The sequence below is a fragment of the Zingiber officinale genome, chromosome 8A (genome assembly GCF_018446385.1).
Source record: "Zingiber officinale cultivar Zhangliang chromosome 8A, Zo_v1.1, whole genome shotgun sequence".
Lineage (NCBI taxonomy): Eukaryota > Viridiplantae > Streptophyta > Magnoliopsida > Zingiberales > Zingiberaceae > Zingiber > Zingiber officinale.
The window spans coordinates 47,719,835-47,732,695 of NC_056000.1; the positions used below are offsets into that span (position 1 = coordinate 47,719,835).

At 38.1% G+C, this 12,861-nt stretch overlaps 2 protein-coding genes across 2 annotated transcripts; both read right to left on the reverse strand.

Moving 5' to 3' along the window:
* Positions 1–457: 457 nt before the first annotated feature.
* On the reverse strand, positions 458–3,543 carry LOC122008880 (probable inactive receptor kinase At5g67200). The gene is made up of 2 exons (XM_042564780.1): positions 2,015–3,543; positions 458–1,250 (listed from the first exon to the last, which is right to left on the reverse strand). Exons 1-2 carry the CDS (start codon positions 3,447–3,449, stop codon positions 697–699), a joined length of 1,989 nt encoding a protein of 662 aa, XP_042420714.1. The 5' UTR covers positions 3,450–3,543; the 3' UTR covers positions 458–696.
* Positions 3,544–6,264: 2,721 nt separating this feature from the next.
* Positions 6,265–12,582, reverse strand: LOC122008881 (UDP-N-acetylglucosamine transporter UGNT1-like). The gene is made up of 10 exons (XM_042564781.1): positions 12,304–12,582; positions 11,310–11,386; positions 10,547–10,693; positions 10,320–10,453; positions 7,534–7,664; positions 7,412–7,456; positions 7,202–7,299; positions 6,891–6,998; positions 6,750–6,806; positions 6,265–6,663 (listed from the first exon to the last, which is right to left on the reverse strand). Exons 1-10 carry the CDS (start codon positions 12,446–12,448, stop codon positions 6,589–6,591), a joined length of 1,017 nt encoding a protein of 338 aa, XP_042420715.1. The 5' UTR covers positions 12,449–12,582; the 3' UTR covers positions 6,265–6,588.
* Between the last annotated feature and the right edge of the window lie 279 nt (positions 12,583–12,861).

The window sequence follows — 12,861 nt, forward strand, 5'->3', positions numbered from 1 at the left end:
ATTATTACTTACTAGTTTCTACCACTAATTTTGATGAAGTTTAAATAATTTTAATTTAGTTGGTAAAAAATATTTTGAGTATTCAGAATTTAGAATTTAAGATTCAAAATTTTAAAATTTAGGATTTATAATTTACTTATTACTGTATAATAGTTACTTAATAGTTTTTACAATTATTTTAAACAATAAATTTGGTAAATTTAAAGTATTTTTGTGAAGTTTAAATAATTTTAACCGTATAAACAAATGTTTTGATATAGTAATACTTTATGTATATTAATTTTAATTAAAATAATTAATTTTTCAAGTAACAACTATCAAATTACTGATACCACAATGTAACATTGGAAAAAACAGAGGATATTTTTAGTACAAAATATATGATAGAATGCCTTTCAATAATATATGTAAGACATCTTATCAATCCAAATTCCAAAAATAAAGAGAACATAAGACATTCAATAAAAAATCTATTATAATGCTAAGAACAGTCTTACAATATTATCTCTTTGGCACACCTGGAAGTTCCAACTTGATCCTTATTCATTGCATGTTATAGCTTGTATAACACAGTTAAGATCTAAAAAGTACATCAGAAATGGACTTGTGAACTGAGGGAGATGTGAGCAAACTGCCATAGTTACTGATGGATCTTACCACAAGGATGGTTTGAAGTTGCATCCGAGGTTTTAAGTTTTAAGAAAGTGATGCAGAATCACTGTCATTGTCGCCGTTATCGGCCTCCTTCACTTCCTGAATCATTTTCAGAACCTGCCATGTGGTTGGCCTACTGTCTGGAAATGGATGGACGCAGGCTGCTGCGATGTTGACGATCATCATTAAGCGCTCATCGTCTCCACCATCTTCCCGTGTCGATTGAACCCAAGCAGGTATATCGGTTTCCATTAGGACCGGATGTTGTGATGGAGATTTGCCAGTGAGAAGCTCCAACAATAGCACACCAAAACAGTAGATGTCCGATTTGGGAGTTAAAGGATCGTTAGATCTTTGAGTTTCGGGAGCTTGATATCCTGAGACATCTTCGCTGTCTGATGACTCCACGAGAAATGAGAGACAATAGTCGGTTAGGCAAGCCTCAAAATCAGAACCAAGAAGGATGTTGGCCGATTTGATGTTGCCATGAACTAATGGAGAAGCTTGGTGAATGTATGCAAGTCCTTGTGCAACATCTTCTGCTATCTTAAGACATGAAGTCCAGTGAAGGGGCTTCGACCTCGTGGATCTTGAGCCTATATAGCAAAAAGAACATGGATTTCAGCACGAATGAATTGAAATCCAGCACCAGTCCAACAACAGAAATCAACTTTATTACAGACAATGTAGCTTGATTTTTGACACAACTTTCTTAGCATTTCTACTATGTTGAAACAATGCTCTACTATATCGAAGCAAGAAAAGACAAATGCAAGATCTAGTTGCACAAACTCAATGATCCAGATATTCTTAGGAAATATACATTTTGGTCACTAGTGTTGCATCTTAAGAACACTGATCACAATGTTTATTGCTTTCATGATTATCACCTATCTAGCAACAAAGCAATTAATAGTTATCGAATTGCTCTATGTGATAATCCATAGACATTCTTTCTGTAGTGTTTTCATCTTCGATATCTAAAATGCTCACAAGACCAAAACAAGAGATAAATCAGAATACTAATCTGAATTCTAATAGCAGCAAAAGATTGCTAAAAAAATGTAAAACAAAAGAACCAGAAGTACCATTTAAATTCATGTATCAACTATCAAATCTACTTCTTTCAGGATTCTAAAAGATAAATCTTTAAAATCTTTAGGTAATTTGCTTTGTGTAAAACAAATTTGATCCACTGAAAAACTATTAGATGATACTCTTATGAAGTTGTATCTATTAAAAAGCACTGTAAAGCAGTGAGATAAGAGAGACAAGCACTGAAACACTATTAGATGATACTCTTATGAAGTTGTATCTATTAAAAAGCATTGTAAAGCAGTGAGATAAGAGAAATCAATACCATGAATCAATGAATGAAGGCTTCCATTGGGCTTGTAATCATACACCAGCAGCCTCTCCTCCTTAGATTGGAAGAATGCCCGCAATGACACCAAATTGGGGTGGCGCAGCCTCCCCACCACCTCCATGTGTCGGTCGAATGCCTCCTTCCCGGTCGCTGCCAGCTTTGCCGCGTCGAGCCTCTTCACTGTCACATTGAGCCTGTTCTCCAGCACCGCCTTGTACGTTGTGCCAAGCTTCCCCCTCCCTAGCATTTCCGCTGACGACTTCATCAGCTGCTCAAGCGTGTACACCTGCGCCTCCCCAGAGCAGAACACCAAACACCCACTCTTTGCCAACTTCTTTACCTTCTCCTCCGACACCGCCATCGCCGCCGCAGCGATGAGCTCGTTGTTCCCACTCTCGATCTCTTCGGTGTAGCTATCCACGGCCGCAGTGGCCGGTTCCGCCGCCTCGGTGTTGCGCTTCACTGGGATTAGAATCTCCCCCTGCTTCATTCTCTTCCTCCGTCTCTGCATCACCAGCAACGCGCCCAAGATTCCAATCGCCAGCATCGAGATGGCCAAGAACCCTATGGCGACGACGGCTCTCTTATGCATCTTTTGAGACGGCGAAGATGCCGGTAGATTGAACCTGCTATTTTGCCCTAAGTTAGCTCCGGCCGGCGACGACGAATTGTGAGAGTCACTACCGCGGTGGGGGAAGAGTATATGGGCGTCGACGCGGCACTCCTTTCCTAGAATCTTACCGCAGAGCGCTGGATTTGCAGCGAAAGAGGAGGCGGAGAAGGAAGACAAGATGGAGGTGGTGGGGATCTCGCCGGAGAAGTTATTGAAGGAGACATTGAGGGTTTTAAGGGAGGTTTGGTTGAAGGCAGGGAGGGAGCCGTTGAAGCGGTTGGAGTCCAGGCGGAGAGCGACGAGGCGGTCTAGGGAGGCAAGGGCCTGCGGGACGGGGCCGGCTAGGTGGTTGCTGGAGAGATCGAGGACGCGGAGGCGGTGGAGGGAGAGTATCGAGGGCGGGAAGCGACCGCCGAAGCGGTTATGGCCAAGGAAGATGGCCCGGAGGTTAATCAGCGGGGAGAGGTCCGGGATGGGGCCGGCGAGGGAATTGTCCTGGAGGCTGAGTATGCGGAGCTGGTCTAGGCGGTCTAGGGTGCCGGGGGTGAAGAAGCCGGTGATGTCGGAGCTAACGAGCACGAGGCGTACGACGCGACCGGCGGGGGAGCAGGAGACGCCAGGCCAGCGGCAGTGGGAGGCGGAGTCATTGGAGGGGGGAGCGGGGAAGGCGAGGCGGTTGCCGGGGTCGGCGGCGGACTTGAAGGCGAGGAGAGCGGCGGCGTCGGAGGAACCGCCAGCGACGGCCGAGCCGACCGGGCCGGCGGCGGCAGCGCAGAAGAGGAGAAGCAGAACGCCGTAAGCAGCGCCGTCGAGCATTGTGATGGGGGCGACGAAAGCCAACGGCTTCTCTTCTGCCTCTGCTGCTGCTTCTACGCTTGGAGTGGCCTCATCCTTTCTCGATCAGTTCTCTTTATTACCCCCCATCTTTCCTTTTTTTTAATTAGCCGCCGCAATTTAAATTGTTTATTTTACTCAATAATTAACAACATGGACTTTATAAGAAAAATAAAAATTAAAAAAAATACGGAGGTGCGAAATAAAACTTTACAGTAATCTGTTGGCGAACGGCCTAGCGATCAGCTGGCCAGAACGAGACAGGATCTGACTTCCGCACTGGTCACGATATTAAATGACTTTCACGATTCAATGCCATCGCCTGCCCATTTGAATTTTGAATGTGATACGGTGAAATTTGAATACGTAATGTACAACTGCTTGTTTGTCCCTAATTTGATAAATTAACGAATGAATTTTTAAATACGTATTAAAATTATGTCTCTAAAGTCCTACTATATTCGAGGCCTGAATATCAAGCTCAATAACTTCCTTCAATCCTTTTCTTACTGACATAATTCAATTGAACTAGTTCACTCCGACCCACGTACCTCTAGACTTCTTGGGTCTTATGATCTTTTAATCACATATTATTATTGAGTATCAAAATCAGTTAATGATTTTAAAATTAGAGATTTACTATTTAAAACTGCAGGTCGAATTTCTAAATAATTTTAAATATTAATTCATGTGATACAAGTTTAGAATGCTGGGGCCTGTTTGGGTCGTAGACGGGCGATCGTTAAAGGGAGACAAGGGAAGAGCGGGACCGGTCCGACAACGGGGTCTACCTCGTCACGTGATGGCGCCGTGAAAAAGGACTCAAAGATCGAGTCATACATCTACGCGGCTCCACTCCGAGTGGATTTGAACGGAGACAATTATTCTAAAACACCCCTTTCTTTCACCATATAACAATTAAGCCACTGCTTTTAATTTCTTTTGATGTTTATTTATTTATTTATTCTAAAATGCATCTCATTTTATTTTATTTCTTAAATTATCCTTTCGATTATAACAAGGAAGCCTGACACATTAATAAAATTACTATCGTATAACTTGAAAATCATGAATTTAAATCACGAAAATAACCTCTTACAATCCGTATTAACAGAAACTTTGTCGAATCAACCCTCATCCGATAGCTCTTGAGCCGTCGACGAGAGCCCTTGCCGACGATATAGAATTAGTAAAAAGACAGTGCAAATTTATTTGGTGCTACTGATCTTTCTCCTACTTTGAACTTTCTAGCTGTAGATGGTGTTCCACTTGACCGGGAGGTACACTAATAAACGACTGCATTGATGCAAAGAAACAGAAGAGAGAAAGCTCTCTCCTTTTTGAATTCTTTCATGGCTCACCTCTCTTCTAATAATTGCAATTAATGAGTCCTACAACTTCTAGACTCCAAATATTAAATTGGAGTGTGGAATTATTTTCATGTTCTATTGAACTGTGCAATGCACTATGAAGGCAGCAATGAATAGGCATCAAATCTAGGTTAGATCACATTGGGTAAAGGAAACAAGTGGGCAGTGATAGGATCAGGACTGATCTCCGGAAGAAACAAACGGAGTCAATTCCCATTGATTACCTTTTGGCTTTGGCCTTCCGCATACAATTCTTTTCTGTTTGTGTGACAGCTCATTTTTCATGATTTCTTATTTTCTATAAAATAATTACAAATAACTTCTCCTTCGTACCAATTTGTATCAATTGTAATAAAAGATAATTACGTCCCTCTCAAATATTCATCCCATAAAGAAAGATAAATTATAAAATAGACTATATCTTATAGCCGACCACAAGAAGAATTTTTTTTTTCTGAGTATGTTGCCGCCAAACATTCATAACAATATAGAGGTGAAATACTATTCAATTTAAAATCTAACACCCATTAATAATATATTAGCATGGATTATCTAAAGTCCAAATAGATGCTCATAATATATTATTATATTAAAATATTCTAAAATTACTTAAACTTCATTAAAATCATTTTACATAAATCAAATCACCTAAAAATAACGATTACAATTACTTAAATAACCGCAATATAGTTTTATAGTTAAACCTTAAAATTTAAATCCTAAATACAAAAAAAACACTATTATATCAAAATCATGTTTACCAACTTACTTAAAATTATTTAAATTTAATTAAAATCACTTTAAATTAAACAAAATGACTTTAAAACTTTATAGAAAATATTACAATAGTATAATAGCACTGAAATAGTATTCTCGAGATATAACATCCGATGAGAAACCCTTTTATTATTTTTTTTAAAAGATATTTTTTTAAAGACAATTTATATAATTTGAGAGTCCTAATTTTTATCTAAAAAATAACCCAAAAAATTCTGCTGTCACATCTGTCCTCTTTATTAGGATCTTTAATTGGCTCCGTTCCTATTAGACTTCTCTTTCAACACCATGATCTTAGGATATAAAAAGTGCATATTTAATTTTTTTTATAAAAAATCTCAGAGTAAATTCTTAGGTAAGGTTGCTCCAGATAAACTTTAAACTCTAAGATTAACAAAAAAAATACTAAAGTTTAAATTATAATTTCAGATGCCAAATAACACCAAAATTTAAAGGCCAGAGTTAGATTTAAGTTTTGTACCTCTTCCTGGTCTTCTTCTCAATGTCTGAGCCAGCTATGGCTCTCAGGTATGCCAGCTTGTGACTTGTATAATCTAACAAAGAGATAGATCGATCTTTGAATATTTGTGTAAGAACCATGGAAAAAAGAAAATTGTAATCAGTCAGAGTACAAGTTGGAATTTTGGAGATACACAAACGAAAAATCCACAATCGCCTATAAATTATAATAGGAATTGTAATAGGAGGTCTACATTATGAAGGATTTAACATTGTTCAAGAACAAAACCTGCACAACTAATGAGATCCTGGAACCTATGCAAGTAGTATATATATCTTTGGGATCCAATACTACCATATATCAAGTGGATCAGGAGAAACATACACGAAAGGTTCGGGCCTGCCATTGAAAATTAGTGCAAACAAGGATTACTTGAATTTAAGTTGCATGGGTGAGACTTGTTAGATCTTCAGAACTCCATTGCAAATTCAGAGCCCATTTTGCCAATGAGATTCTACTTCCCCTTGATTTTGCAATACGCATAAAATCCAGAGCCCACGAACCCAAGAGCTTGGCCAATAACATTCAACTGGGCAGGGGGACAAAAAGCAGAATGGCACTTCATTAATTGAATAAAGGGAAAAGCATTGAAGAGGAAGAAACTTGTTGAATTACCGTATCGAATGGAAGACCACCAAATAACAACCAGCCAAGTCCTATGGTAAACAGATCCTACAGAAATTTGGAGGTTAACTTCAACACAAGTGCATGAAGAATGCAGGATCGCCAGAAGAGTGTCAAACACAAAAAACCAACCTTCAGATTGCCGCACATTGTTTGTGTCAAAGCAGAGTTCAAGGTTGTGTTCAAGAAAATGCAGTAGTTCAATAAAAATGCCAAGATACAGGAAAATATCATCACAACCTGCATCATAAATAGAAAATTTCCATTTCGTCATTCTAGCATCCGCCCTGAGGTTTTCTAGTTTGTCAGTGCCACTCTTTTCTTCCACATAGTCAAAGACAAAATAGAAAGGAACAACAACAACAAGCCTTATCCCACTAGTTGGGGTCGGCTAAAAAAAAAGGAACACAAAATATTGGGCACACGGGCAGAAAAGAAATTACCTGAAAACCAAGCGAATAAAGATAGGGAAAATTCATTGTAAGCTCCAAATCACCATGAAGATATGTCCCGAATAACAATACTGGCCCGCATACAATTCCTGAATATCATAAATATATAAAAATTTAAATTTCAACTGCTGCATAAAATGCTGAATTATTTCAGTCAACTACGGTTCTATCTACACAATAGACCCCCCCTCAGGGTATTACCATTACACCACATGAGCCCAAAGCTGTTTAGTCCACTGGATTTTCCTGGGAAAAACATGAAGCTGACTGTCAAGATAAATCCAACAAACAATAAAAAGAACAAAAAGAAAATGCAGGTATACCAACGCGGTTTATCGTTGCTAGATAAATTGCAGTTGCCATGTTAGCAATGAAGACCATGCCATAGCCATAAAAATCAAAGGATAGGTCTCGAGCTCCAGCAACAAATGCTCCAAGGACAATCATCACAACACTGATAAAACCAATGGTCTAGCCATTAAAAATGAAATAAGATTGGAAAACGTAATGATGATATAAATAATCAGCCGGAACCAAGAGTGCACATGTTTATGCATGAAAGGGCATTGCATGGTTGATCTTAAAGAACAACCTATGTCACGTATGAGATCCTAAACCCTCAAATTGGGAGTTGGCAAAATTCGCCCTGGGTTCACAATTTTTTTATATTGATTGGTGATGGTACCCGGGTTATTTCCTGAAGTGACTGTTCAAGAGTAGGACATCTCCGAATATCTTGACCCCAAGCTCAATTCTCGAGCACTGGACATCCCCGAGCGTTAAGGATTGACATTCCCAAACATTAAAGATTTGGTGTTCCCAAACACCAAATATGGGCTTTAGATGGGCATTCCCGAACATTAATGATTTGGTGTTCCCAAGCACCAAATGTGAGGTTTAGATGGATATTCCCGAGTAGCTAAGGGTGGGTGTCCAAAGCACTAATGATGGGTATAGAGCTATCAGACGGGTCAACCCATAGTGGGGTGGGTCGGCCCGTGGCGAGCCAACCATTTGGCGAGACGAGGCAGGACGGATCGGCTCGTCATCTTGGCGGGTTGGGAAATCCCCAACCCAACCCAATTCAAGGCGGGTTGCGGGTTAAGCGGGTCAACCCGCGGGCCTATCAAAAATTTTTAAAAAAAAAAAAAGTTTCATATCTTCAACGTTTAACGTTTTACTTCGGAAAGATTTCATCAATCAAATATATCCAAAAACAAATATTTTAAATGTGAATGTACACAAACAAGTACACATATTTGATAAAAAGTATTATTTTTATTTCAAAATTATAACAAAGAAAGATAATAAATTGACATAAAACTTAGCTTACATGTTCAACCCGCGGGCCAACTTGTGCGGGTCGCGAGCCTAGGCGGGTCGGGCCACGACGAGCTTGGATTGATAAAATTTTAACCGAATTTGCATAAATTGTTTAACGAGGCAGGTTAACCCGACGGGCCGAACCCAAATTGACAGCCCTAGATGGGTATTCTTGAGCGCTAAGGGTTGGTGTTCCTGAGCACCAAATATAGGCTTCATATGGATATTCCCGAGCACTAAGGATCAATATTCCCAAACACCGAGTATCATCTTCTGAATCGATTAGCCCGAATACCAAAGTACTTGGCCTAGCCACATCTTAATAGGCCTCATCAAGATCGTTCAGGACTTAATCCCAGAGTACTTAATGCTCATCCAACAACAAAGTCTCATTCGAAGACTAGGTGCTCGGGTAAGCTAGTGTTCAGATTTCAACTCCCAGTGACTTACATGGAGGTTCCCGTTAATGGTGGTCGGATCTGATTCCCTAATCACCTGCCAAGAAATACATGGCATCTTATGTATGGAGAGGCCCATAGTGGTTGTTAGATGGTTCCCTAATTGCCTTCTAGTGAATACGTGGCATCTTGTGAGTGTAGGGAGCTTTAACAACCATAAGATCTAGTTCCCTTACTGACTCTTACAGGAATGGTGGGGGAGCATGCAACAGCCTACCTGGAGATGCTTTTCTACAAGTTATATAAGCATGACAGAGGGTAAGGTGAAGGTAGGGTTTTCTTCTCGTGCGCGGAGGCATCTCTTCTCCATGAAGCTTACCTCCTCCTCCTTCTTCTTGTGTTTTGAGCAAGCTCCATCTTCTACTTGGTGATTGACTTGAGCATCGGACTGCCCGCACCAGTAGACCCGACCAAACCTAATGTTCTTTGTCTCTGAAGCCATCGGGTCTCGGATCTAACTTTCAGGAGAGGAGCCCGAGCAAGCAAAAAGTACACCATCAATTGGCAATAACTTATCCAATTTTTTTCTAAGAAATTCACAAATCACATAGATAGTGGAGATATTTAGAAGAAGCTAGAGATTTTTAAAAAATAGCAAGAAATTAGTTAGATTACATTAGAATTTGGTATAATTCATTAAACTTTTAGTCAAATTGACAACTAAAATAGATGTAATCAAGTAAAAATTGTCAAATTGAGCTGATTTTAGAAGACAACCTGTAGTCTTCTTTTGATCAACAATGATCCTAAAACTGCCCTTCAACTAAAAACTTTAATGTAATTAGAGACCTCACTAATGATTGGATATTAAATAACAATAATTTTATTGAAAAACTAAACAATCAAGATAACCTATATTCTATACTAAAATTAAGATTTTATTATTGACTATAATCTATTTTTATTATTTATTATTTTTAGATTAATAATTACATAACATTATTTGTATATTTAATTATCAATAATGGGATATATAATGACATAAAATAGACAATCTTCTTAAAAAAAATTAAAATGTCCATGTTAATCTCATAAAAGAAATAATTTTACATCTTTCATTTTTAAAATTTTTGCAATTCTGATTTCACCAACCCTACTGATTCGATGCAATTGATACTTGAATTCTTTGGCTATCCAATCCCGATCCCAATATTTTGATTTTGATAGCTATGCAGTCTCAATCATGAATTAGTAATTACTCTAAGTTTGATCTCATAGATTGTCCTAGGTACATTAAAAAATTTGAAACTTGTATCCAGTGATGGAGAAGTCCCAGCTTTAAGAACAAAAAAAAATGAAAAAAAAAAAGGAAATAAAAACTAAGTTACCTTCCAATTACGGGATATGTATATTTTTGCCTAGTCAATAGGTACTCCACAATCATTGTAAATACAACAGTTGTACGTCTAAGTGTGGTATACATTGGAACATTTACTCCACGTACAGATTCCATTGTAGCCAGCTATACAAAAAAAGAAAGAGTAGATGATACAATTAGTACCAGGGGATTCAAAAAGATAGACAAGTACATTGTTAAACCATGTAGCTTATGTACCATGTAAAGTAAGTATGCAATAGACAGAGGAAGTGTATGCAACATGGTTTGAAGTGGCACAAAGCCTGATTTATGTGATTCACCATTTGCAAAAGAAATAATTCTCCTTCGCCTCATTGCGTAAAGAAGGCATGTTGAACTGATCATCTGCAAATTACAAAAACTTCATCTGGGAAAAAGAACATAGACTAGAAGGAACACATTCTCGCTAAACTCTCATTACAAGCTGAAATGAAGAGGGTCCAAATCCAGCCAAAGAAACAATGACTAAGTACAAGAAAAAAAATGGTGCATGAAGACACTCAAATTAAGTTCAACACTAAACCATGCAAAATGAGAAGTCCATAAGATGCCGTAGTGCAAACTAAATAAAGCATTAGAAGCCCAGCTGCTGAGAAATCTAAGGTTGATAAAAGAAACTAGTTATAAGGTTAATTGAGAATAAGATGGATATAGTAAGAGTATGGGGGGTGTCTCATCCTAAAAAATATGGACAATTATTGATCTTTCAGATGGGAGAATCTTGTATTCATTTTCTTATAGTTATCAAGCAGTCTCAAGACCAGCCAAGATGATATCATCAACCTACTCTTTCCAGACAGAGAATCTTATATTAAATCTATTCATATTCTCATCAAGCAACCTCAAGGTCAGCCAATATGATAACTCTTCTTTTATAGACAATTATTCATTAGATTCCAATTTCCAAAAATATGAGATACTAAAGTCACCTGCAGCCAAACATACAGAACTCATGACATACCTGGAAAAGAGTAATAACATTAGCAGAAGGGAAATTATATGAAGATAGAGCTGCTTTATTGAACATAATTAGAAGAACTGCGAAACAAGAAAAAAGCAAAATAAGTAGAGATGATAAACAAAAAAGGCAAGAGGTATGAAAATAAAAAATATTACATTGGAAAACAATGTCCTATATACTTATCCTTCTTGCGTATTTCTTAACTGTTTATTTTTGTAATTTGTGTTTTGTTTTGCTTCTTGGTCTTTTTCAGAAAGGGTTCATGTTACCAACAAATAGATTAGTTGTTTTTGGACTTTTGTATATTGATCCAAAATAATTCATCAATGGAAAGCAAATCTATGCTTTTATCCTTCATCAAATAAAAATGCATCTCCTAAATCAGAAGGAACTCATAGCAATTGAATTCTTCCATGAACCTAGTTGGATTGAACTACTCTAGACGGGCAGTAATATATTTGGCGCCTCACTCATAAGCAACTTGAAACTTATTTCCTTTACATATCTTCCCAAAAATCTCCAAAGTACTTGCCAGTAAACTTAAACCTAACTCCCTCAAATAATTAGCAAGGAAAAGTATGTCTTAATCCAGAACAGAACTTCAGCAAATCAATACTTTGCTAGCATAATATAGTCCAATTTTGTTACACAACTTTACAACAATAAGAAATGAATCCTTCATTATAATTTACCTGTTTGTGTTTCAGGACTAAGACAATGATTTCCTCTGTATGTGAGATAACTTACTCGAGACTCCTAAAACCACACAATTTTTGTTGAGCCTCAAATTTATGCATACTAAGAGGATAACTAAAAAGGGTCCATTTTTACCACAGATTGAGAAAAAACAAGGATTCACTAAAATTAACCTACTGAAGGAGAGTTAAACGTCAAGTATATAAAACCTCCTCCATATACCGAAAATAAAAGATAACATATAAGGCAGAGGAATCCAAGCTCGAACAGAAGAACAGATGATAAAAAAGACGAGGACCTGCGCAGGACATGTAGGAGATGGCTGCAAAGGCACCCCGCTTGGTCATGGCCGATCCTCGGAAAACGGGGGCGCTGTCATCCACGCCCCGTAATGACGGCGGCGGCGGATCTGACACCGGCAGCAGCACGCTCTTCGGGGGCATCTCCCGTGGATGCAGATCTTCAAAGCGGTCTCCCTATCTCTCTCCTCTGTCGATCTCGGTCCCGTTCTTTAGGAAAGCAAGCGGGAGGAGAGAAGAGGAGAATAAGGTCAGCGCAGAAAATGAACTCGCTCCATCGCTACGAGAAGAGAAACTTTCAATTTACCCCTTTTATTATTTTTCTTGTAAAAAGGCACCTAAAATTTTGAATTGTCAAACTGTCTGTTTTAAAATTAGGCAAATATTAAAATTAAAAATCCTCTCATTTTATTGAAATAATTTTACTCAAATAATAAAAATAGTTAATAAAACTTTATTTAGATGTCGATAATGTCTATCCAATCTTGTGAAAATATAGAGAACATGATCTACGTGATCTTTCCCTAACTGAATCAAACCCAAGTTAAATTTAAAAT

Bases quoted from the DNA above. Each gene is read 5' to 3' on its own strand.
- LOC122008880 (XM_042564780.1), bottom strand. From the start codon at position 3,449: ATGCTCGACGGCGCTGCTTACGGCGTTCTGCTTCTCCTCTTCTGCGCT. The intron at 1,251-2,014 runs GTATTGATTTCT...TTTGCTATATAG, and splicing joins CCTTCATTCATTGATTCATG to GCTCAAGATCCACGAGGTCG.
- LOC122008881 (XM_042564781.1), bottom strand. From the start codon at position 12,448: ATGCCCCCGAAGAGCGTGCTGCTGCCGGTGTCAGATCCGCCGCCGCCG. The intron at 10,454-10,546 runs GTACATAAGCTA...TTTTTTGTATAG, and splicing joins TTGCATACTTACTTTACATG to CTGGCTACAATGGAATCTGT. The intron at 7,665-10,319 runs GTAACTTAGTTT...TGGTTTTATCAG, and splicing joins ACATATCCCGTAATTGGAAG to TGTTGTGATGATTGTCCTTG.